The 25,277-nt window shown below is 39.6% G+C and overlaps 2 protein-coding genes and 11 non-coding genes across 14 annotated transcripts; 8 read left to right on the forward strand and 5 right to left on the reverse strand.

Moving 5' to 3' along the window:
* The first annotated feature begins 776 nt into the window (after positions 1-776).
* On the forward strand, positions 777-2,327 carry LOC110054246 (uncharacterized). Of its 2 annotated transcripts, none has more exons than XR_016206163.1 (3): positions 777-967; positions 1,050-1,176; positions 1,824-2,327. XR_016206163.1 is itself a non-coding variant. In XM_020760609.2 (3 exons), the coding sequence occupies exons 1-3, from the start codon at positions 926-928 to the stop codon at positions 1,982-1,984; spliced, it is 312 nt and encodes a 103-aa protein (XP_020616268.2). In that variant the 5' UTR covers positions 777-925; the 3' UTR covers positions 1,985-2,327. The 2 variants fall into 2 exon arrangements, 1 of the variants encoding a protein (XP_020616268.2); XM_020760609.2 differs by having other exon boundaries at positions 1,068-1,176.
* On the reverse strand, positions 2,306-9,620 carry LOC110054405 (uncharacterized). The gene is made up of 2 exons (XM_020760792.2): positions 8,752-9,620; positions 2,306-3,289 (listed from the first exon to the last, which is right to left on the reverse strand). The coding sequence occupies exons 1-2, from the start codon at positions 9,242-9,244 to the stop codon at positions 3,144-3,146; spliced, it is 639 nt and encodes a 212-aa protein (XP_020616451.1). The 5' UTR covers positions 9,245-9,620; the 3' UTR covers positions 2,306-3,143.
* Positions 9,621-14,704: 5,084 nt separating this feature from the next.
* Trnac-gca (transfer RNA cysteine (anticodon GCA)) lies at positions 14,705-14,776 on the forward strand. Its single transcript has one exon. It is a non-coding gene; the product is annotated as a tRNA-Cys (tRNA).
* Positions 14,777-15,520: 744 nt separating this feature from the next.
* Positions 15,521-15,591, reverse strand: Trnag-gcc (transfer RNA glycine (anticodon GCC)). The gene has a single exon. It is a non-coding gene; the product is annotated as a tRNA-Gly (tRNA).
* Positions 15,592-16,316: 725 nt separating this feature from the next.
* On the forward strand, positions 16,317-16,388 carry Trnac-gca (transfer RNA cysteine (anticodon GCA)). The gene has a single exon. It is a non-coding gene; the product is annotated as a tRNA-Cys (tRNA).
* A 1,703-nt stretch (positions 16,389-18,091) lies between these two features.
* Trnac-gca (transfer RNA cysteine (anticodon GCA)) lies at positions 18,092-18,163 on the forward strand. The gene has a single exon. It is a non-coding gene; the product is annotated as a tRNA-Cys (tRNA).
* A 1,743-nt stretch (positions 18,164-19,906) lies between these two features.
* Positions 19,907-19,978, forward strand: Trnac-gca (transfer RNA cysteine (anticodon GCA)). The gene has a single exon. It is a non-coding gene; the product is annotated as a tRNA-Cys (tRNA).
* Positions 19,979-20,407: 429 nt separating this feature from the next.
* Trnag-gcc (transfer RNA glycine (anticodon GCC)) lies at positions 20,408-20,478 on the reverse strand. Its single transcript has one exon. It is a non-coding gene; the product is annotated as a tRNA-Gly (tRNA).
* An 856-nt stretch (positions 20,479-21,334) lies between these two features.
* Trnay-gua (transfer RNA tyrosine (anticodon GUA)) lies at positions 21,335-21,406 on the forward strand. Its single transcript has one exon. It is a non-coding gene; the product is annotated as a tRNA-Tyr (tRNA).
* A 414-nt stretch (positions 21,407-21,820) lies between these two features.
* Positions 21,821-21,891, reverse strand: Trnag-gcc (transfer RNA glycine (anticodon GCC)). The gene has a single exon. It is a non-coding gene; the product is annotated as a tRNA-Gly (tRNA).
* Positions 21,892-24,017: 2,126 nt separating this feature from the next.
* Positions 24,018-24,089, forward strand: Trnac-gca (transfer RNA cysteine (anticodon GCA)). The gene has a single exon. It is a non-coding gene; the product is annotated as a tRNA-Cys (tRNA).
* A 425-nt stretch (positions 24,090-24,514) lies between these two features.
* On the reverse strand, positions 24,515-24,585 carry Trnag-gcc (transfer RNA glycine (anticodon GCC)). Its single transcript has one exon. It is a non-coding gene; the product is annotated as a tRNA-Gly (tRNA).
* A 463-nt stretch (positions 24,586-25,048) lies between these two features.
* Trnac-gca (transfer RNA cysteine (anticodon GCA)) lies at positions 25,049-25,120 on the forward strand. The gene has a single exon. It is a non-coding gene; the product is annotated as a tRNA-Cys (tRNA).
* Positions 25,121-25,277: the final 157 nt, after the last annotated feature.

Consider the following 25,277-nt stretch of genomic DNA (forward strand, 5'->3'; position numbering starts at 1 on the left):
CCAATATTCCCAATTCCCACTCCGAACTGGTGACTTTTTTCCTTCGCCCTCCCTGCGCTTCCGTTTAAAGGTGGAGAAAATAATTACCGTACCCTTCCTACCTTCCGGCCTATTTTCACGATCATTTTGCCCGATTTTGGAGGAAGTTTTGTTCTTTGATTGAAGGAATATTTCTGTGGTTGTAGCTGCTGTTCGACAAGTATTTTTGTGGTCTAGAAGTGTACTAGTGAATTCATGACATCTGCGCTGACCTGGCGAGGTTTCACTGGTAACCTCGCTCCCTGGGCTTTTAGAAAAGGGGAAAAGCCCCGGAAGGAAGTTGCTTGTGAAGAGTTGGTTTCATTAGGGCTATTGCAGGCGTAGGGATGGCGGAGCGTATTTTGAATTGGGCGGGGTGCGGGGCTTACAAGACCTACATAACTTTTAGGGGGTCTGGAGATGTTTGTAAAATTATTATTTTATGTATTTTTTGCTTGAAAGTAGGGAGTGCGGGGGAAGGGGGGGGGGGTGCGGTAAAACCCCCCAGCCTCCGCCGTTTCTGAGGCGAGTTATAAATCGAATTCTAATTCTTTCTTACTTTGATGCTAAGCTGCGTTAACTGCTGCCTTGCATTTCCGGCTATCAGCAGTGGCAGAAGATAACGTGTATCACACCGAGGGGGTCGTAAGGTCGCACAGTACCGGTGTACTGAATTTGCGGGCTTCCCGTGCTGCATGTCAATCGCGTAAGGAGCCTTGGAGTGGGCGAGCAGTCAATCATTTCATTCTAGACACGGAGCTGTCAACATCTCCGGGTCGCGATACACACAAGTCTCTTATTTCTGCTATTACTGCGTACAGTGCTAATAGAAGACCAATAAAGTCCGTCATTCTGAAACTCTTTTTTTCGAATCTGAAATATCTGACGCGTGGAAAGAGTTTGTAAAATGTTAGGTAGAGCTGACATTGCCAATGGAAAACGCGTGCTGGTAAGTACATATCACTTTCTGTTACATCGATTCTCGCTGTAGCGTTGTTAACCTTTAGAGCTGTATTTCACGAATGTTTTAGTCGCCTTTCTTTTCGTAGGTTATTCTCGAGATTGACGAGAGCAAAAAGGATGAGGTTATTCGTCTTCTTCAAGAAACAGAGGTGGGCTGCGAAGTTGTTTCCGTACGCCGCATCCAAAGTGGAAACGGTTAGTAGACTACACTGAGTTTGAACATTTGATTTACAACTTATCTCTCCTTCGTAAACTCGGCCTCTCGAAGAAGATTGCAAACTTGATTGCAGGAAAGACTTCGGCTAGTGAGAGAGCAGAAAAACTGTTTGGGGATAATTTGATGTAACTGCACCGTTTTGAGAGACCAAAAGTTTTTGAATTGCGCGCTTTTTCTTTGTGATAATAACAAATGCAACTTGATTCCCCGGTGTCGAAGGTTACGTCATCCTGCTTCCGGCGAGGCCTAACACATTCAATGTGGATTTGCATCCGTTCTTTCATGTACTTTTACTAGAGCAGTGGGTATTTCTGCTCGGGCGGAGTTGTTTGTCGCAACGTGAAATTTTGTTGATGAGGGAACAGTTTCGAAATTTTTGGTTTAGTTTCCCAAAGTTATGGCAATTACTCCATGGTTTCTGATATATACAGTCAGATACAGTGTGTATATAAAAACTGCATATGATCAAGTGAATATATCGGGGATATGCAAACTTGAACAATTCCCTTCACGTGAGTTGATTTCTTTGTAACAATATGGGATGATCACAACAAGTTGTCTGCGTTACTCATTGTAGTTACCCTTGGGTTGCCCCTGTTCACTTCCATCCGATTTTTTTTTACAGCGAGGAAGCGTTTTGCCGTGCCTAGCGATGACGAACCACTACGGCCATCACCTGTTCATCTCTTTCCCAGAAAAAACGAAGAAGCCGTTGCTATCTACGACAACAATCAGTCCAGCAGAGCCGCGCCGCCGCAAGTTCAAGAGTACGTTGCCAACCTGTGACTTCTGTCTTTGTGCTCCGTGCGAGTCACATCTTCCGATTTCAAACCCAACCATAGACCCTATTCATAAATGGCTGCCAGTTAAAAATTATTTTGTATGTACTAAAGTTAGCCCAACTAACCTCGTTTTGAGTTGATAATTCAAAAGAATTTTTACTCTCTAACGAGGTTAATTGGCCTAATAAAAGAAGCATACAAAAGAATTTTAAAATGGCAGCCATTTATGAATAGGGTGTATTGATTATGAGTCATGAAGAGAAAATAGGCGATTTGCATAATGGCGTCATTATTTAACTACGACAGAGACGAACTACCAATAAAGTAAAATTTACAATCTTTACTAACTGACTGTCAGAGATGAATCTGGGTCGAGCTGGTCAGGCTGTTCCTCTTCAACGTCCAGTGATATAAAATATCTTAAGAGTACTTTCAATTCTTTCTTTTATTTACAAACAAATTGCAGTTCATAACTGTCTTGACTGGGTTTCTTTTCAACTGATTTCTACAGTTTTCGCTACAAGAAAATCTTATTTTATTTGAAAATGTTAAAATGATAAGCTGTCGATATTTGCGTGTCGTCTTTTGTAAAAGTATGCTATATCTTTCAATTTACGTTACGGGTGAGAGTGTTTTATGATTTTCATTTGAAACGAACTTAAGTTTCTAATTTAAGTTCTCCGGGAGTTTTAAACACCCCGGGGGAAGGGGAACTCCCATATAAAAGGAACGGGGTGCTTGTCGTACCTTTTAGGGGTTAAAGACGCGGTTTTGGCACCTTTTAGGCTACTCAGCCTCAAAAGGTCCACAACGGCAGCTTTTACGGTACCTTTTATTGCATTGAATCGAAAAAAGTATGATAGGAGATAGTGTTGTTTAGAATTGGTACCTGTTAGGGGTGAAAAACATTTCAAGCCACGCCCACAAAATTTCTTTTCCTTTCAAAACTTCCGACGAGCACCCCCGTCCTTTTCATATGGGCGGTCCCCCGGGTAAACATACGGTACTCATTAGATACTGGATTTCATTCCTTGACTGCATGACTAGTTGAAATATAATCTTTCTTGTTTTGAGTAATGGAAGGATGGATATCTTCGGTGATTCAGGTGGATAAATGGTTTATCTTCCTGTTATCTGTTCGACGAATAACAAGACTTTAGACTTCAGAGTCGGTCCGTCAGTTCCAGGAGGGGTGAAGTCAAATTGTCCGAGTTAAAACTGTTGTGAAGAAGAGTCTGAAGGTAAGGCTCCTCTGTGTGAACGCAGTAGTCGCTGTTTCCTTCCGGGCTGGAGCTATCCGACCAAATGTCTAGACAAGACGAAGACAAAGAAAGTTAGCAACAGTAGGTGAAGACTTTTATTGAGCCTACTGGCTTGTCGTGTTGGAGCAGTTTCTAACTCATTAGGAGTACTGCTAACCACCCCACCCCGGATGGGATGTTAGTCCACCGTATGTTACCCCTACCTCCGCCGCATTATGCTAGGTGACCCTAACAGTACCCGTCATATAAACTTCTGTTCTTAGGCCATCGTAGCTTGATTAAGAATATAACACAAATAGCGTTGATAAACGTTGTATTCCAACGAATTTTAATACAGAACTTGACACGTTTCGTATGCTTGACGTTATGTATTTTGACTAACATACGAAGTCAAGTTCTATATTAAACATGCGTTGAAATACAATGTTTAGCACGCGTCATACTTCAGACTGAAGAGACGCACTCTGAGATCATGGAGTTAAGTGTCTTAATTACCGTGCTCAAGAACATGACACGCAAAATATGACTAACTGGTATCTGAGATAAAAGAGATGGAGCCGCGAGATACTGAGAAGGAATCGTGATTCCGCACATTCCTGCTTTTTACAGAAATTATAATTACTGTCCACCTAAACAGTGTTTAAGCTTTAATACTTTTACTGCCTTTAAGTTAGAAACAGCAATCTACAGCTTGACCTCCTTCTGACATGAATACACCTCAGAAATACTGAGTTGCCTTGTTATAATACGTATAATGCTTGATGAAAAGGCACGATCGAAGGCCGTGTACTGCATGCGCCATGGCAGCCACACACGTACGTCACTGCTAATGTAATCGCAAGGTTTAGTGGAAGCTTTTAGCAGCATTATAGCTAAGCCGTATATTTTTTTTATTTACTTGTATGTTAGACCTTTATAAAGCGATACCACGTCAAACTCGAGACTGACTCATAATCATGTTTTTGTTCACCAGTTGTTTTGGCAGCCTCAGTTAGTACTTCGACAAGAAATTAAATGGATTGCAACAACTTGGCGCTAACTTCGAGTGGGATTAAAAATATATATTAAATATTAATTGAATTAACGAGGCGTCGTGATAGCAAGACGTGGGTATTAACCCGGCATTAGTTTTATCTTTGTGGTCAGCTTCATTGCAAAGAATCCAGTTATCTAAGGCAGGTTATTTAAAAAAATGCGCATTGAAAGATGCCCCTGCATCATTAAGGTGTGAGCTCATTTCCTGAATGGAAGATTTAACTCTAATATGCTGTCATATTTCTTGCTCTTCCTGATCTTTTAGAATAGGTTTCATATAATTTAAAGTGGCACTCAGTCAAAGCTGAGTTATAAAATCTTCTTTACCTTGACTATCAGGGTAATCCTGATTTTCTGCAGTAATGACGACAACAACTGTCAATAGATAATTATTTTCAGTTATCAATTCAAGCATTTAATCAGGTAAGACCAATTAGACAGGAGCTAAATTTAAGTCCACTCTGATCTGGGATTGAGCTCACCCTGATAATCGAGAAAAATCTGCGATTATCTCTAATGATTAAAGTGTTCACCTTTTCCGCTTTGCAAATGAGGTTAAACACACATGACGTTTCCGTTTTATCTCTGCTTCCCAACGGGGTCATAAACGTTTATACCCGTTCGGTACCACATTGCCTGACAAACGACTGAAATAGCGCACGCGGGCTTCAAAGGGATAGCGTTGCCTCAATGTAAGCTTATCCGACCTGTCATTAAAATGGCAACATTGGCTTTTTTTACCTAGTTGAAGACAATACGCGAGACGAAATCCAACAGGTAGAGTCTATATAACACAAACAAAATAACAAAATAGCATCCAGAGTGATGAAGTCTGTATTCTAGGTAATTTCATGCGTTAGTTATCACAAGTCTAGCAGTAAAAATGAGACAAATAAAAACAGTTTCTCAGTTCCTCAACATCTGTTTTAATGTCACCTTCAGGTTGAGAATCAAGATAACTTTCTCAATCTGTTAACTTCAAGTTTTTGACAGTCAGTATATTGACTTATAGCAAACCGATCGTCTAGAGTCGCTTTGCACTGATCTGAATCTACAGGTCTAACTATCGCTGCCATGAAGGAACTCTCTACGTTACTTTAGTCAATAGTGTTACACGAATAGTCAGCCAGACTTTTCCTAGTCTTCCTCAGTCTGCAGAACAGGCGAATCGATTTATGTAATTTCGTTGCTACCTACATCAAAAACACGAAAACCCTGGGCTAAACTATATATGGAATTTTTCTTGAAATATTCATGTCTTGCGCGTGGATAAAACGTCTGCATTGTAGTATCAGATTGTAGCAAGCATGTCTTATACTTAATTAATTTGTCTACTGAATCAAGATGTTGAACTTGTAAAGTATAGCTTTATGAGCAGTTTTTCGTGTTAACACACAGATCTGGCTCCACTTTATAACCAAATTTTTGCTTCAGTGCCAGAAAAGGGCAACTTTCTCCAAAAAAAAAAGTTTCTATCTCCTCGGCATATTACTAATACTATACCAGAGGTGTAAATGCGATGAAACTACGCACTGAACGGGAGTAGAAATTAGCTTAAGTGTCAACTGATAAACTACATCACGCCCATTTCCCGAAATTACGGTGTAAGATTACAGCGAACTTAATACAGCTACAGGGTTACAGTAAAAGACGTGCACGATATCATTTTTGTTGTTTAGCTAACGGTACGAGTTATAAAATGCTTTGTCAGTTATGACATGAGATTGCAACACGATACGAAAACAGATAGAACAACTGTAGGAACTAATGAGCCCAGATAAAGACTTTGTGGATCAAAATTAAACTGTAAATGTAATCCTAATAATTCCAGTCGATATAACTTGTTTATCCCGGTCATAAGAACTTCAGAACTCGCGATCGTCCTCAAATAGACTTGGACTCAAATCAACAACTGTAGTTCTGCCACTCTGTTGCATTGAAAGACTTTTTAGATTAAAAAGTAATCTTGAAAACAACCTCCTAAGATTCACTGAGCCTTCTAAGGGATTGTGCCCACCGGCGAAAACTGAAGCTTTGTGAAACAAAACAAAAATTCTGGTATCTTTAATCGCTTTATGTTATTTCTTCTTATGTGTTATTTATGATTAGTTCTAAAAGGAACTGTTTGAAGATAAATTAAAATGCTCTAGTACGAGCAAAACTAGAAAGAGAGAATCTAGTGATGGAAACGCTCAAAATGTTACCATTCGCAATTTGCAATTTAAACATTTGAATATTTGCATATGGTACTAACAGAGACGTGATGGAATTGCCCTTTTCTTGCCAAAAAATATTTTAGCAGCTTATATGCTAACTGCGTTAAATGATAAGCGAAACCCGCTTTTTAAAATGAGATAGGAAATTTATTATTTTTTGGGGGGGAGGGCAAAATTGACAGCTTATAGCATAAGCAAGCGGATTGTCGACCCGTGGGAAACAGATAAGGTAGGGTTGTGTTATGTAGTCTTGGGTGGGCCAGTACGATATCATGAAAGAACTATAGGTCATACAACGCATGCCCGTGATTCAAGAGGTTTGCGAATTGCTATGATGCACTAATCCCCGTTTAATCCTGCAACGTGGCGTTAAAAGAGAAACAACTCATGCTGGCTTCTATAAACAAAAAGAAGCGCTTTCAGCAATTTATTACTATTATTTACGCATGTGGCAATAACAGGTAGTTTTAATTGGCAAACCGTTTAACAAAAAAGATCTTATCTCTGATTTGCAACTTTCGTTAAAGAGCACACTGTGTAGAACTGATAGTACAAATGCCTCATTAGTTGTAATTTTACTCAAACTGAAGATAAATGATATCTTTGTTTACAACGTGGTACGGTTGTCGCTTTCTTCCCTCAGTCAAGAGAAACTGAAATATCTCGGCAACCGGAAACGAAACCACGTCCCGTGTCGGGATTTTTCAGCCAAGCTATTTGCATCTAAGTTTAGTCTAAACACAGCTATTTTATAATTTGATTTTTATGGCTTTTTCACTCTCAATCGACAGTGACACGGCTGGAGACCGATGAATAACAATTAAGTTATTATCTGGGTGTAGATCATCATGAGGAATTTTTAATAACTTTTTTTTCTTGAGTCTGGCCTTGGAATTTAAATAAACCTAAATAGGTTAAATTGTTTTTTCATGTGACTTTTTGCAATGACTCGAGGTCATCTAGCAAGCCGGCATAGCTTGGTCAGTCCATAATTGGACTCAAGTTGTATTTTCGGTAATTTCGCTGTAAATATAGTACAAAGTAATCTAGTTCCCTCAAAAATAACTATTCTAAACAATTAGAAACGGCATTGTAAACATAAAGGAGTGAGATAGCGTCTGAAACGATCGACTAAAATCAGTTCGTAAACCTGAAGCTTTGGGGCTTCTAATTTCTGTAACTATGGAAGAGAGCACTCTTCGATCTACAATACGAGTTCGAGACAGATAAGTAACTTCGTCCTAGACCAGGTTGATCCATATTTAGCAAACTAATAGATTTATATAAAGCGTAGAGGTCTTGTAAACGGAAAATTTTTGACCACAAAACACATCATATCTGCTCATCGGGGAGCACTAATGGTCGGCGCGTTTGATGCATTTAGAAAGAAAATAAATCTCGACAACTTCATAAACATAAGGAACTGGTCTTGAATAAATTTCACGGAAGCTCTTTTGTCTGAAATCAGAGTACAGTTAAAATGTCTGAATAAGCTGTCTTCGTTTTTTTTTAATCATCCAGCTTTAAGACGTCACAACTGATCCTCCAAAAGACCACGCGGATAGTTGGAAGGATAAGCTTTTCCGCTTCACGTTCAGTTTTATTTGCTCGAAGGATAACTTTATTTAAAAAAAGGTCGATTTTTGGTTACTGAGAATTTTTAATCAATATTTAAGCCGCATAAAGAGGAAGAGGATTCGATCGAACCTTGAGACAGAATTAAAATAAATCGGAAATGGCCCAAGTTACAAATGAACCTCATTTTGACATAAACTTTTTTTAAGGGCATAGATGAGTAAAAATATCCCAGGATTTCTTCTCGGGCGAAAATGCGAGAAAGTTACAGCAGGGAGTGATGTATGAGAGTACAGAGCATAAATGTGATAGTTGAAATATAAGATGAAGGGAGCAGCTTCCTTATAAGGCCCAGGGTCAAAGCGGGAAAATCGGAATGTTGGACGTAATCGATCTAGCCTTGTTGAAAAGTGAATGAAAGGCCAGATTTCTACGTTGTTGTCTTTTTAAACAGCGTGACTGATTTTACTCTGCTACTTTTAACATATCCAGAAAAAAACAGATTAAAAGTGTGACACTTAAAAGAGCGCTCTCGGCGAATCCGTCCCTTATCATTAGTTTTTAAAAGCTTGAAAGCGTCAAGCCCCAGACATTTTCCTTCTTAAAACTGGGAGGACAGAGATTTGGCCCTTGCGCTGCACTGATAAGGATGCAAAAAAATAAACAAACCCAATGGAACCTACCTTGTCCTTGTAGAAAATAGTCCTGTTCTAGCTCGCGATGGTCGATCGAAAAATCTTCTCCCAGAATTTCATACAACTTGGGCTCGACAGTGTATTTTGGCTCGGAGTGTATCCTTTTGTCCTGGTCTAATAGCTTACTCAGGTGTTCTATCCACTTAGTCGCAACTCTCAGGATGTCAATTTTAGAAATATCCACAGAATCAGCCACGGGAAGTGCGTTTTTCAGCTCTATAAACGCACGGTTGACTCCTTGTATTCTTCGGCGCTCCCTTTCATTCGCTGCACGCCGCTGGCGACTAACTCCCGTTAGCATACGTTTTCGTCGCCTCTTTAGCTTTCGTCTCCCTAGTGGAACGACAGGACTACCAAAATTCTCTATGTCCCCATCACCGCTGATTGAAGAAGAGATGGGAGAGTTTTGCTCGGAGCACGACAAAGGACTCACAGCGTTTTCGTCACAAGCCCATGTTGGTTCCGATTTTACTGACAACATGTTTGCGTTCCAGCACGTTGCCCGTGTCGAGTCTCTAGTGGCAATGACAAGTGAAAAACGCTTTTAAGTGATAGTACAGCGTTTGAAAGATGATACCGCATTCAGAGCCAATGGTTGGCAAATGGTAGTCCGCAGTCAGTGGGGAGAGCATTTGGGGCCGGGCTTCGATTCTACTGCAAGGGTGTCGATTGCACTCGACTGATAAACCCTTTAAAAGCCATTAGGTTTAGTTTGATTGGCAGGCAAACCAGACGTCCTTGGCGATTCCGTCCAAGCCCTTTTAAGTTCCAAACATTTCACCATCAGGACACCCTGAGCTCATGTCGGAATGAATTTGGCCCCGACATATTTTTGTCGTTACTGATATCCGTCAGCGCAAAGTGCGACAAAATATGGCGTGGGTGCAAACTAAGCCATGGGCTAATTGTTTCGTCGCTGTCTTAAGAACAAAAGCGGTATTTCAACTATAGAAACGGTGCCGCTTCTCAATTGTTCTACACAATAATTAAGTCATTTATTAATGGAAGCTCATTAAAATATACTTACCCCTAACGGTGTTCCAGAAGTCAACAGGTTAGAATAAAAGTGTTATCTAATTTTGGAATAACTCAAGCGTGCATTTCTGAGAGATTTGTTTCATGACCGGTCCGTTAATACCCAAAATGGTTCGGTTGGTCGGGCTGGGTTCTGTTATCATTCCATAAATGACTCGAATGCTCCAGCGTTGAAAAATGGAATCTATATTTACGTCACAACTCACCTTTTACTACGGAAATGTTTCTTAAACAAGATTAGCTCATAGACTAACTTGATGACATTGAAGAATCAGTCAATTAAATAACACTCAAACCGATTAGTAGCGAGTAAATTGCGAAAATTGAATTTTTTTCGCATTTAGACTTTATATCATGGAGAAAAAGTCAATAGGGTGTGGCTATCTGGAAAGAAACCGGGGACTAGAGATGCTCATCTATAAAAAACCGAAAAATACCTTACGAAACATACCTTGATAAGAAAAGGAGATTGTAACATTTTCTTTTAAGGATCGAGTTCGCGCCCTTTTATGTTTAGATTTGGCCTTTGCGATAGATAATGGCTGATTCAGTAAACGAGTGAAAGCAGGGACCACAGGCATTGGGACGTGCAGAAAAAAGGGAAATAAATGTGGTAATTAACTCGACACGCTAAACCGTAGTGTTATTTTAAAGAGGCGGTATTTTGAAATTAATCTGATTAGGAAAAGTAACTATTGACCTTTTCTCCCTCGACGGCAAACATCTACTTACGAAACGTGTACGAAAAAATTCACTTAAGTTAATTAATTAAAACACGAGTTAGTGAGAACAGAATTCGCTCCAAACAAGAGGTATATCTGGCATTTTAATTCGTAAACTTCTAAAACGTTGCACTGATTAAATTTTAGAGATCTTAACAATGCAGTGGACTGAATATTCATGAGCCTAATGGCAAAAAAAACCTACAGTGGAACCTAGATATAACGAAGGGGCAAGAGACTGGCAAAATATGTTCGTTATAACGTCCATAACGAGGTTTCGTTGTATCAAGGTTCTTTTCCATGTATTTTACTATTGCTAGGGCGAAGAATATCGTTCGTTATACCGAGGACTTCGCTACTTAGAGGTTCGTTAAATCGAGGTTCCACTGATTCCGGCATTCTACGAATATGGGCACAGAGCAGTGGAACTCAGTTTAGGAAGTCGTCTTTATTTTCTCGTAACGAGTTTTCCAAAGAGTCATTAAGGGTGATTTTTTAAACATTCCTCTGGAAATACTAGATTTGCCGAAATTCATGTTTTTCCGTATCTGTCGACAAACATGTCTGTAGTACGTGCTGACTTGCAGCTAGGTTCAAATTCTTTTTCAATTCTATTTTTTTTCAGTCTACAATCTCAACAACCAGATTTCAATGACCGATCTTTCCTTGCAGCCGAGCGGTTTCCGTGCTTGAAGATTGGAGATCTGAGCGACTTGAACATTACTAGAGCAAAAGGAGGCCATTGAAATGAACGAAGTGTCTTATTATCATACTGATCGCATAAACAATAATCCCGAACAGGAAATAATTTATCACTTTATGTTTTATTTTGTCAAAACAAGCTGACAGATTCAAGTGGAGTCTTACACAAACATTGATGTTATCTTGCAGTACTTGGAGGGAATCTTGGCTAAAACATAAAAGTCGTGAAATGTTAATGTGGTAAATAACAAGTACTGCATAGGTCCAGATATCAGTTCATGAAATAGTAAGTCCGTTTGGCTTCAGTATAAGCCGCGGTCAGCAACTTATCACGCCCGGAGACAAAGCTCAGCGTGAAGTATTTAAGTCTTCGGTGATTTTGTGGTGACCTAAAAAGAAAAGCCGCAAAAAGCCAACTAATGACGAAGTACACACAGAGCAATTAACAGGAACATATTAAAGAAGGGAAAGCTTTTAATTAATATTGCATTCTTCACTTTGTTTTGACGCTTGTGGTTTTAGGTATATTGAAACCCCTGGTGGTATAATAACCATATTAATAAAGAAAATAAACTAATTTAGGAAGCGGGAAGCGAATATCTGTCAACTTGTCAGTCTTATAACAGAGCTAATAACACTTAAGAGATATAGTAGTCTTACAGCGTGAATTTCAAAATTGTACTCGTTTTCTCTCAATGTTTGTAGCCAACATGAATTATTTGAAAGGATTACCTCAACTCAAGCACGCAATTTGTTAATTTAGCGAACGCTCACCCCCAATGTGCCACATGGTATAGTGTTGAATCTGTTTTATTGTCGATTCCAAATTATACATAGTCTAGAGTATTGACTCAATAATTAATTATCGGCTTGGCTTCATTCTTGTGATCTTTACGAAGAGTTATCTATAACTCTATAGTTTTATGACTGCACGACATTGTAAAACGTGAAAAGGGCCAGCTCTACGAAGCGACGGTATATTCAATTTTACTAAATACGTTCATACACCCATTTTCGCACTTTATGTGAAGCTTGATAGCATTTCTGATTACTTACGCCAAGTCTCTCAGTCTTTATTCTACATTGTTCAAGAAAGATCTGTTGGCATTCAGTTTTTGCCCGGCGTGGATCACATGTGAAAGTATTTAACTGGAGCAGATCTTTCCGCGGGATGAAAGCGCGGCTATGATTGAAGAACACGATCCGGAAATAAAACTTAAACTCTTTTCCAGCACCGCGAATAACAAATCCCTAAATGGTCTTAAATGTACATCAGTGTTGAAAACTTTGTTCAAGTTGTTCTTGTTTATCTTTCGTTTTATCTTAAGAGTTGATGACGGATGAAACTGAAGCCTGCTACTGATGAATTCGGGCGTCTTTCCTGATCATAGGAAATCGTAATTTTTGAAATGCCGCTAATTTTAATGCACGTATTACTAGATATTGTAAGTTATGACCTTTCTATGAAAAAGCTGAGGCTAAGCAAGGCCAAAATCTTAAAGAAACATGCCAAGGTCATACCCAACGCTGACCCTGGCAGAAATAACTTTTATGTCTTCTATTAGTTTTGAAAACGACCCGTACATTCACACAAGATAACATCTTTTCTTACATATCAACCTTTGATAAGGGCGAAGATGGAAGTAATACTGTTATCACCTGAGTAGTTGAAGTTGACACGCAGACGTCAATTTCCATGTGTTTCCTCTGAGTGACATATTCTTACTTCAATACCACTTTTTTCTCAAATTGAAAAGCGAGAAAGAAGATCATCAACACAGCATTGAACTAGAAATCAAGAATGGTTCGTTTCAGTCCAAAAATATGATTCAGTTAATAATTATATAAGGATATAAATTCAGACCGCCAAGGGGACCAATCAGAATTTCTTCTTTTCATCGCGGACCAGTTCAGCCATAGTTGGCTGTGCTCACTCGTGAGATATAGTTCTTGCCACTCGAACATAAAATTCATATCTTCTCACCACCGTGTAATGTTCTTTTTATTATGTAGACATGCTGATGACGCCGTTTTTGACGATTTTCCGAAGATTTCCGACCACTTTCCGAAGATTGCCGAAGACGACCGAAGAAGATCCGAAGATGTTTCGATCATACACCAACAAATTTAAGAGTAGTTAAAGGGACAAAAGAGAAATGTTATCAAACATGATATCTTCACATGTGAGGATATCATATCGTTTTTATCGATTTGTTACTTACTCGGTATACCACTGACTTTTATATAATAAATCTAATTCCATAATTCACACTGCTGCATAGATTTAAGGATTTTTGAGTGAAGAAAATATCTTAGATTTGGTAAAATACTGGACATTTCTCTTGCCCTGGTGAAACTTTTGAGCAAAATCAGCCACCATTTTGCTGGCTTCGTGGCCGAGTTTCAGTGCCAAGGCGTCAACTATGTAGACGGGCACACTGGTTTGATTTGTTTTTAGAGAAAAGCCTGGTAAACTCCTTGAAAAGCCATCTTAGGTCTTGCCGGGGAGTAAACGCAACCGGCTTGCCTTTGTTGTGTCGCAAGCTTGAAGTAGAAACTTATTTGGAATATTTCTATTACTCTTTTCTCTTACACAATATAGCTTATTGCACAGAATTTCTAACAGTAAGAGCTATTTGCCTATTTCTTTTCTCCACCTACGTTTTTCTCCTCTCGTCGCATTTATATACTACACTACAATGTCATGCAGTTTACAGCCCATCAAGCGTCACAGCGTAATTACTTTTAATCCTGGCTCACCATCAACGATGTCTAACTTCTATGTTGTCAAAAGGTTTTCAAAAAAGTAGACACTGCTAGTCACTGAACTACAGAGAGAACATGGTAAACAAGGCCATTAATTAGGGTCACATTGAATTCTCAGCCTTCCCAGTAATTATCTCGCAACATGGGATAATATCAGGAGAGAAAACTATGAAAGTAATACCTGACTAGAACCCTACTTAGAAAACTGTCTGACTTTGTCCTTGCCATGAAATAATTTAAAGAGGCTAGGTCACGCTGTTTTAGGTAATTTTGTTTAATTTCGTTAATTATGAGCTCTAAACGTCAAATTGGCAGAGCAAAAAGTCTTTCATTTGCAAAATCACGGCCACATAACAACTGAGAATGATTTTCCAGCTGTGTAAATTACATTTTGATATAAACTGATGTAAAGTTGAAAAAAGGTGGGCCGACGTTTTTCAAATTTACCCAAATGCAATCCATTTTATCCTCTCCAGTATTGTCCAGCCATGTCCCTTCTTGGCTTTCCTGTGTTTTGTTTGAGATCTTCTATAGTTCTGAGCCGTTTTTGTGATATTTTACTTAATTTTATGACCATTTAACCAGTGCTGAAATTGCCTAAAATTGCGTGACCTAACCCCTTCAACGTTGTTATATAAACGGTTGTGCTAGGTCGACAAGTTTCACCAAACTCTCACGGGTTAAGAACAAAAACTTCATTGTTATGTCGCATGCAAAGGGGCATAGCTCAGTGGTAGAGCATTCGACTGCAGATCGAGAGGTCACCGGTTCATCCCCGGTTGCCCCCTTAACTTGGGTTTTGGTTTATTTTTCCCCCCGGCTTTTTCCTAATGAGAAAAGTGATTTACGGCCCCTGTGTTTGGTAAACCATGGTGTTGTGTTTTGCTCAATAAAAAGAACATGTTCTTTTATCTGACTTAAGCTTCAATGAACTGGAAAACCATTTTCAACTTCATAAATCGGAGTCGGTAACAACCAAACACTTAAGCCAAGCTACAATCAAAGCCTTAATGAACAAAATTTTACAAGGTGTGAGGCTGATCAGGCGTTCTTTTCAATACAAGTGTGACCAAAAATTTCGGTTGTGGAAGCTAACTTTCACCAGGGTTTGAGAAATCTTAGTCCAGATGGAATGAAATGGTTTCATCATAGAGAATTAAACAATTAGCTTATGAGCTCGAGATTTCTATCGCGTGATAGTTGACGAGGGCGCAGCCCGAATAAACTATCACGCATAGAAATCGTGAGCGAATAATCTAATTGTTTTAGTATAAATCTACTAGACGTTCAAGACTATCTAAATCCTCTTCACAGATACCTCGAAAACACAAAGAAGCGGCAGTCATTTTGTTAACAAGGGCACACTGCTACGCTACTCACTATCTATCACAGAAGAGATAGTGAGTAGCGTAGCCAATCAGAGAACGGCATTCGTTATAGCACGCTAGTAGATTTGTACTAAGATGTGACAGACCACAGTTTGTTATTGTGTTATTGATAAACGAGAATAAAATAGAGGCATAAAGAAAGTTTGCACTGGCCGGGAATCGAACCCGGGCCTCCCGCGTGGCAGGCGAGAATTCTACCACTGAACCACCAGTGCTTGTCTGGACATAATTTCTTGTGATAGGAGGACTGTTGGTTTGGTAATAAACTTTAAATTACTACTATTACGTAGATAGGAAAAGACCCCTCTGAAGTTAATCCCTGGCCAAACGGACTCGCAAGTTGTCGAAAGTAGCCGCACTTGCAAAGAGACTTGCGTAGGGTGGCCAAACGTACTCGCAAGTTTCCTCGCAAGCATACGCAAGTCGCAAAAAACCCATTCCAAGGCAGACATATCCTGTATCTCATTGGCTAAAAGGTTGCTTTAACAGCGAATGGACGTCACTCAACTTGCGTTGATTTTGTTTGGGTGGCCAAACGGTAAAAAACTTGCGTCGACTTGCGCGCAAATTTGATCTCGACCAAAGTGAGCGCAAGTCATGATCAACGCAAGTCAACGCAAGCGCACGCAAGCCCACGCCAAGTAGACGCAAGTTGAAATTTGGGTCCACTTGCGAGTCCGTTTGGCTAGGGCTTTAGAACAATTATAGCAGTTAAGTTGTTTTGAGCGTCGGAATAATTCACATTTGCACTGTTTTTGGTTGAATTACTACGCTAAGTGATTGGCTTAAAGAATTCGCGCCACTTTGTCATCCAATCAGAATTAAAACCAAACTGACCAATCATGACTCGTTCGCACACGTTTACTCTCAGTCGACAAGTCGACAAGTTTTACCTGTAGTTAACTCTCACGAGCTAAGAATAAAAATATCATCTATGCAAGGGGGTATAGCTCAGTGGTAGAGCATTCGACTGCAGATCGAGAGGTCACCGGTTCAATCCCGGTTGCCCCCTTCAATTTTTTTTGGCAGACTAATTCAGTACCCTGTTTAACTTGTTGACGTTGTGTTTTGCTTAATAAAAACAATATGCTCTTAATTACACTTAAGTTTCACTAAACTTTTTCACCTTCATGAACTTGAGTAGGCAAGAACCAAACAATTAAGGTGGCTTACTACACTTTGATAGATTATAACAGCCCAACTTCTAACTGTTTTCAAAAATGTTCCAAGATGTTTTGCTTTCTCTATTTACTGTTTACTTAAGTCTTTTACCATTCTAAGTGAAACTTGAACAATTAAACGTCAACAAATGGCAAAAATGAACGACCGAGTACCTAAGGATAGACCGGGAACTAGTAGGTTAAATCACTTTTTTCTCAAAATCTAACCGTATGACCCCACCTCAAAATTTCAGGAATTAGCAATTGGCTCTGGTTTAACATTCATGCAAAGTAAAATAAAAATCTGAAAGACAGATTTTTCGCAAACTAAGAAAATGTGAAATCAAAAATAGCTCAAAATCGGTCTAACAGATTTTTTCCATAAATTTTGGCTCTAAACGTAATTCACCCCTATAAATCAACTGTGAAAATTTCATCATGGGTTGTACGGCAGGTTTTCGAACAATTCTCGATCAAAGACTGGTTTTTACAACCTTGGACGAGAATTGAATTGCGCACGCCCTTTATCTAAGCATGCGCTCATGTGACGCCATGTATCGCGTGCGAGAAAGTAAGAGTAAATTAGAGCTCATTTACCGGTTCTTTATAGAGCTTTTTTGTAATATTTTTTTGGCCCTGGGCTTAAACACATGTTTGAAAGGAGTTTGAAACTATTGCTACGCATACCGAAGTGATTTAACGCCTTTCAAGTGCTGAAGTGATTTTCGTTTCTTCTTAGGGTTGCTTGCGTCATTTTTGCACGCGCGATTGATACTGACGTCTGATGCGAGGCTGGTCAAGCAGCTGAAATGTTTTCTTTCCAATACTGATATGACCCAGAATTTCGGTTTGTGGGAACCAACTTTCATCAGGGGCTGAGAAAGCCTGGTCAGGATTGAAATGCGACAGACGATACGCTGTTTATGGTAAACAAAACTAAAATAGTGGGCATAAAGAACTTTTGCACAGGCCGGGAATCGAACCCGGATCGGACCTCCCGCGGGGCAGGCGAGAATTGTACCACTGAACCACCAGTGCTTGTCTGAGTACACCCACTTGTGGCGAAGACTCTTCGTTTGATAACAAACTTAAAACTGCAAATACGCGGATAGGAAAAGACCTATAAGTGAAACTGAACTCGCGTCACTTTGTCATCCAATCAAAATTATAACCAAAACCAATCGTTACTCGCTCGCACACGTTTCCCGCGCTTTGCGTCAGCTACGTATGCATTTATAAAATACTTGAAATATTACGCGCGCTCTCATTGGTCGATAGATGTGTTTAGCCGAGAGCCGTGTGAACAAGGTTGTGACATTTAAGATTCGCGCGCAGTTTTGAGAAATATCTTAACAAAGCAATAAAGAACTTTTTCCGTGTTTACATATAGCTTCATCTAAACACTTGAAAAGAAACGTACTCTATTACTTTTGTGAAATATTTCTTAAAAATACGCGCGAATCTTAGATATAAAATTGATCTACGTCTTCAAGTTTTACCTGTAGTTAACTCTCACGGGCTTAGAATAGGAACATCATTACCTAGTTGTATGTAAGGGGGCATAGCTCAGTGGTAGAGCATTCGACTGCAGATCGAGAGGTCACCGGTTCAAACCCGGTTGCCCCCTTTAGTTTGGTCTTATTATGTCCTTGCTTTTGCCCCATTAGAAAAGTGGTCCCCGCCCAAGGTGGTCGGCAAACTAATTCAGTACGTCGTTTAACTGGTTGACGTTGTGTTTTGCTTAATAAAAGCATAACGTTCTTTTGTCACACTTAAGCTTCACTGAACTGGAAAACCATTTTCAACTTCATGAACTTGAGTAGGCAAGAAACAAACACTTAGGCTAAGCACAATCAAAGCCGTAATGAACAAAGTTTTACAAGATGTGACGCTGATCAAGCAGCTGGGAATGTTTTCTTCTCAACATTTACTTGACCCAAAATTTCGGTTTATGGAAACTAACTTTCATCGGGGGTTGAGAAAGCTTAGTCAAGATTGAAATGCGATAGACCATAGGCTGTTAATGGTTAACGAAAATAAAATAGTGGCAAAAAGAAAATTTGCACTGGCCGGGAATCGAACCGCGTGGCAGGCGAGAATTCTACCACTGAACCACCAGTGCTTGTCTTAGATCAGTTACTAGTTACAAGAGTACGGTTGGATTGGCAACAAACTTAAAACTGCTGAGACGTAGATATATGTAGGAAAAGTCCTATCTGAAGTTACAGCAATTATAGCAGTTAAGTTGTTTTGAGTGGCGATGTAATTCACCTTTGCACTGCTTTTGGTTGTGTTACTACGCTAAGTGATTGGCTTAAAGAATTCGCGCCACTTTGTCATCCAATAAGAAGTAAAACCAAAACCAATCGTGACTCGCTCGCACATGTTTCCCGCGCTTCGCGTCAGCTACACGTGCATTTATGAAATAACTGAGATATTACGCGCGCTCTCATTGGTCGATAGGTATGTTTAGATGAGAGTCTGTAAGCGCGGTTGTGGCGTTTAAGATTCTCGCGTATTTTTTAGAAATATTTTATAAGAGCAATAGAGCACTTTCTCCGTGTTAATAAAGCCTCGTCTAAAACGAGGGAGGCTGGGACAATTCTCTAAAGTTATACAAATTCTCGACTGCGTCTCGAGTTTGCATTTAACAAATTGAGGTTGGTTTTTCATGCGTCTGTTCTGTTATTGATCATGAATTCCGTCATATCATTGTCAAAGTAGCTGTGGATCTACTTTGACAATGTTATGGCGAAATTCATTGTCAATAACAGGACAGACGCATTAAAAACTGACTTCAATTTGTTTTTAACGATAACAAATTGTCAAACTCTCCGCTCTCGTTTGTTGACGCATCGCATAATTTATAAATTCATGTGTCTGTCAGCTTATTGACAATAAAAATTAGCCAATGAGCGCCGGAGAATTTCTGCAGTTATCGTAAAAAAAACTGTCTCGAAACCTTCCTCGTGTTTAGATCATGCTATGTAAGTATGGAAAAAACGCTCTATTACTTTTATAAAATATTTCTTTAAAAAACACACGAGTCTTAAAAGGCCCTAGTCAGCCACACCTTTGTTTTTGTTTACATGCGAGAGTTTGGCTATTATATTTTATTTCTAGCATGTCGGAACGAAAGAAATCACTGTGAAAGTACTAAAGATAATTGAACATACTTTCAGGAACACAGCTTACCGTAAAGTAATAAAATTTCACTTCACCATGCATTATAAATAATTTCGATGGTATCGAAAACGGCGGAGGTTGACTAGGGCCCTTCAAACATAAAACTATTCTCGGTCGACGAGTTTTACCTGTAGTTAACTCTCACGGGTTAAGAATGAAAACTTCACCGCCTTGTTGTACACAAGGGGGCATAGCTCAGTGGTAGAGCATTCGACTGCAGATCGAGAGGTCACCGGTTCAATCCCGGTTGTCCCCTTTAGCCGGCTTTGTTTCACTTTTTCCCTGCTTTTGTCTTATTCGAAACGTGATTTCCGTCCACTGTGGTTAGCAAACTAATTCATGATCTGTACCCTGTTCAACTTTTTGATGTTGTGTTTTGCTTAATAAAATAATCTGCTTTTCGAACACGCTTAGGGCTCCATGGACTGGAAAACCATTTTCAACTTTGAGTAGGCAACAACCAAACACTGAAGCCAAGCAAAATCGAAGCCTCAGTGAACAAAATTTAAAGAGATGTGAGTCTGATCAAGCAGCTGGGAATGTTTTCTTCAGTCTCAATACCAATGTGACCCCAAATTTCGGTTTGTGGAAACCAACTTTCCTCAGGGGCTTGGAAAGATTGAAATGCGATAGACCATAGGCTGTTAATGGTAAACGAGAATAAAATAGTGGCATAAAGAAAGTCTGCACTGGCCGGGAATCGAACCCGGGCTTCCCGCGTGGCAGGCGAGAATTCTACCACTGAACCACCAGTGCTTGTCTTAATACGCTGACCAGTTACAAGAGGACTGTTGGTTTGGTAACAAACTCAAAACTACTAATGGAGGTTTTGCACGGCAGCCATATTGCATGGCAGGAACAATAGATTCTTTTTCGTATGGGAAAAAATGTTCTTTCTAATGCAGAACATTTTCATTGTTCCTGCCACGCAACCTGGCTGCCGTGCAAAACCTCTATACGTAGATATATATAGGAAAAGACTAATCTGAAGTCACACCAATATTGGTGCTGTTAAATTGTTTTCACTTGTGTGTCGATGTAATTCACATTTGCATTGTTTTTGGTTGCATTACTATCTACTTGCCACGCTGAGCGATTGGCTTAAAAAACTCGCGCCACTTTTTCATCCAATCAGAATTAAAACCAATCGTGACTCGCTATAACACGTTTCACGCGCTTTGCGTCAGCTGCATGTGCATTTATAAAGTAACTGAAATATTACGCGCGTTCTCATTGGTCGATAGGTGTGTTTAGATGACAGTGAGTAAGCACGGTTGTAGCGTTTAATAAGATTCTCGAGTATTTTTGAAAAAATTTTTATAAAAGCAATAGATTACTTTTTCCGTGTATACGTAGCCTCATCTAAACACTCGGAAGGCTGGAAGAATTCTCGAAAGTTTCGGGTTTGCATAACTGTCTCGAATTCTCTCAACTTCCCTGGTGTTAAGATGAGGCTGTGTAAACAAGGGAAAAGTGCTCTGTTGCTTTTATAAAATATTTCTGAAAAATACGCGCGAATCTTAAACATAAAATTGCTCTCGGTTGACAAGTTTTATCTGTAGTTAACATTGACGGGTTAAGAAGAGGAACTCCATTACCTCGTTGAATGTAAGGGGGCATAGCTCTGTGGTAGAGCATTCGACTGTAGATAGAGAGATCACCGGTTCAATCCCGGTTGTTCCCTATCATGTTGTTTTACTTTTATTCCCGGTTTTTGCCTAATTGGAAAAGTGATGGGCTACGAAATTGATTCAGTACTTTGTTTAAGTGGTGAATGTTGCATTTTGTTTAATAAAAAGAATACGTTCTTTTATAACGCTTAGACTTCACTGAACGGGGCAACCATTTTCTTCTTGAACTTGACTGAGCAACAACCAAAGACTTTAGCGAAGTACAATCGAAGCTTTAAAGAACAAAATGTTACAAGAAGCGAGGATGATCAAGCAGCTGGAAATGTTTTTCTCCAATATTTAAGTGACCTAAAATTTCTGTTTGTAGAAACTAACTTTTATCAGGGGCTGAGAAAGCTCAGTCAAGACGGAAATGCGATAGACCATATGCTGATAAACGAAAATGAAATAATGGCATAAAGAAAAATTGCACTGGCCGGGAATCGAACCCGGGCCTCCCGCGTGGCAGGCGAGAATTCTACCACTGAACCACCAGTGCTTATCTGAGAATCGCTCTTGAGACAAGAGAAGTTCTGGTTGTTAACAAACTTAAAGCTACTAAACGTAGATAGGAAAAGACTCATCTGAATTGACAGAGTAGTTTGAAAGTTGTTTTCACTTGACGGTCGAAGTAATTCACATTTGCATGAAAACCAGTCGTGTCTGTCCGCTTATTGACAATAAAAATTAGCCAATGAGCGCCGGAGAATTTCTGCAGTTATCGCAAAAAACTGTCTCGAAACCTTCCTCGTGTTTAGATCAGGCTATGTAAGCAGGGAAAAAGTGCTCTATTGCTTTTATAAAATATTTCTCTAAAAAACACACGAGTCTTAAAAGGCCCTAGTCAGCCACATCTTTGTTTTTGTTTACATGCGAGAGTTTGGCTATTATTTTTTATTCCGAGCATGTCGAAACGAAAGAAATCACTGTGAAACTACTGAAGATAATTGAACATACTTTCAGGAACACAACTTACCGTAAAGTAATAAAATTTCGCTTCACCATGCAATATCAATAATTTCGATGGTATCGAAAACGGCGGAGGCTGACTAGGGCCCTTTAAGGTTACAGTATACCTTCGGGTCGGCAATTTTCTTCAAATTTGGATTTTTGGGTCAAAGTAGTGGTCGAAGAATAATCTCTAATTTCTGAAAAAAAAATTTGAAAAAGGCTAAATATTGGCGGAGAAATGGCGGTTTTACGTTTTCACCGGAAGTAAAAGTTTACCTCTTGATTGACAGCCCTATGGCGCGTATGCAATCAACCGAGACGATTTTCGCGGGAATTACCTATATGGATGTCACGAATTGACTACTCAGTTGATCAGCATTGTTGTTCTGACTACCCAGCCTTTTTGATATTAGGCTTGTCTCTATTAAGTTATAAGTAAACATAGACCACGTTTAAACCATGGACCGGTTCGAAAAAGCGAAAACAGCGAAGAACGAATGAAAATACATCAATGAGTGAAGAAGCGAAAGTTCGCCACGCGGATGAAGCTATAGTTATCGTAGAAGGCGGGCAAATATTCGTGGTAAGAGAAAAGAAAGGTTCTGTGCAAATTTCGGAACTTGACAGCAATAACAGGGATGCTGACAGAGACTCTTCTGATGAGTCCGATATCGACGAATCGTCGGACTCATTGAGACCATTTGAAATATTATCCATGCACAGTTGCTCTCACACAGTCGCTCTCCGCGCTGTCTTTTGTTTGTTTCCTTCGCTCAGCCACTCTAGCGTTCGTATCCTTTTTAGTCTTCCCCATTTTGCCAGACCAACTTCAAGAAAAACCGAACTACAGAAAAATTATCTCTCTGCCTTCGGTTCCTTGAGCGCATTGCGAAACACAAGAGTTGTGTAGAGGTTCGTGCGTAAATTTCACCAGGAGGTTAACGGTAGTAAAGTTTCCCTGCACTGATTGGCTTAGTTATCTGAGAACCCAGTTGAAGGCATTTGTGGGCGGAGTTTGTTTGCGAAGCAGAAAATTTTTCTTAGCGCTGTTTTCTCGAATAAATTTTTTCACTTGAAGCAGACACTTTAAAGAGTTATAACTCAAAGGGAATTTGTTCAATTGCTCTTAAATTTGGACAGTGGCTAGTTTAAAATATAAACTACAAAAGCGTGTCTGGGAATGGTTAATTTCGAAATACTTTTTCTTCGAGAGCGATTTTTGTACGATCACTCCACATTTTTTTAATCCTATTTCGAAAATGTTCTGTAACTTTTTACTGCAATCGAATATGCCAAAACGCAGACACGTTTTTTAAGCGCTTTGGGCCCTGAAACCGAGGAAAAAATTAAATTGGCGAAAAACGAAATTCGCTTTGACTTGTAGCTTTCGAAAGGTGATTCGGGCGCTCGCATTTAGTGGTCGTGAAAAATTCGACAATTCATTTTCTTTCAAAATTCTTGGTATAGTTTGATAGCCAGCTCCATAAGTTTTAATTTGATATAGGGGTTTAGGTATCTACAGCTTAAACTGCACGCGCTACATCGCTTGCGCGCGAGACACCCCTGAAGGTATACTGTAACCTTAAACATAAAATTATTCTCGGTTGACAAGTTTTACCTGTAGTTAACTCTCAGGGGTTAAGAATGAAAACTTCAACACCTTGTTGTACGCAAGGGGGCATAGCTCAGTGGTAGAGCATTTGACTGCAGATCGAGAGGTCACCGGTTCAATCCCGGTTGTCCCCTTTAGTTTTGTTTCACTTTTCTCCTGCTTTTGTCTAATTCGAAAGGTGGTTTCTGTCCACTGTGGTTAGCAAACTGATTCATGATGTGTGCCCTGTTTAACTTTTTGATGTTGTGGTTTGCTTAATAAAATAATCTGCTTTTCGAACACGGTTAGGGCTCCATGGACTGGAAAACCATTTTCAACTTTGAGTAGGCAACAACCAAACACTGAAGCCAAGCAAAATCGAAGCCTCAGTGAACAAAATTTAAAGAGATGTGAGTCTGATCAAGCAGCTGGGAATGTTTTCTTCAGTCTCAATACCAATGTGACCCCAAATTTCGGTTTGTGGAAACCAACTTTCCTCAGGGGCTTGGAAAGATTGAAATGCGATAGACCATAGGCTGTTAATGGTAAACGAGAATAAAATAGTGGCACAAAGAAATATTGCACTGGCCGGGAATCGAACCCGGGCCTCCCGCGTGGCAGGCGAGAATTCTACCACTGAACCACCAGTGCTTGTCTGAAAGCACTCACATGCGACAAGACAACTCATGGTTGTTAACAAAATTAAACTTAATAAACGTAGATAGGAAAAGACTCGCCTGAACTGACAACAATTAGAGCAGTTTTAAAGTTGTTTTCGCTTGACGGTCGAAGTAATTCACATTTGCATGAAAACCAATCGTGACTCGCTCGCACAAGTTTCCCGCGCTTTGCGTCAGCTACATATGCACTTGTAATTTAACCGAAATATCACGCGCGCTCTCATTGGTTGATAGGTGTGTTTGAATTAGAGTATGTAAGCAATGTTGTGACCTTTTGGATTCGGGCATCTTTTTGAAAAAGTGCTTTATTGCTTTTATGATATATTTCTCAAAACTACGCGCAAGTCTTAAATTTAAAATGTTCTCGGTCGACAAGATCTACTTGTAGATAACTCTCACTGGGTAAGAAAAGTTAATTGCCTTGTTGTATGCAAGGGGGTATAGCTCAGTGGTAGAGCATTCGACTGCAGATCGAGAGGTCACCGGTTCAATCCCGGTTGCCCCCTTTAGTTATATTCTATTTTATTCTCGGCTTTTACCCACTTAGAAAAATGGTTTCCCTCCACTGTGTCCGACAAACTATTTTTGTCCTTTTCAAATGCGTAACGTTGTGTTTCACTTTTAAAAAATATGCTTTCTATCATGCTTACGCTTCACTTATCA

Source organism: Orbicella faveolata, unplaced genomic scaffold, assembly GCF_042242905.1.
Source record: "Orbicella faveolata isolate gen_17 unplaced genomic scaffold, um_ofav_v1 contig_13, whole genome shotgun sequence".
In the NCBI taxonomy this organism is placed as follows: domain Eukaryota; kingdom Metazoa; phylum Cnidaria; class Anthozoa; order Scleractinia; family Merulinidae; genus Orbicella; species Orbicella faveolata.

Bases quoted from the DNA above. Each gene is read 5' to 3' on its own strand.
- LOC110054246 (XM_020760609.2), top strand. From the start codon at position 926: ATGTTAGGTAGAGCTGACATTGCCAATGGAAAACGCGTGCTG. The intron at 968-1,067 runs GTAAGTACATAT...TTCTTTTCGTAG, and splicing joins CCAATGGAAAACGCGTGCTG to GTTATTCTCGAGATTGACGA. The intron at 1,177-1,823 runs GTTAGTAGACTA...TTTTTTTTACAG, and splicing joins CCGCATCCAAAGTGGAAACG to CGAGGAAGCGTTTTGCCGTG.
- LOC110054405 (XM_020760792.2), bottom strand. From the start codon at position 9,244: ATGTTGTCAGTAAAATCGGAACCAACATGGGCTTGTGACGAAAACGCT. The intron at 3,290-8,751 runs GTAGGTTCCATT...CGTCTTGTCTAG, and splicing joins CTATTTTCTACAAGGACAAG to ACATTTGGTCGGATAGCTCC.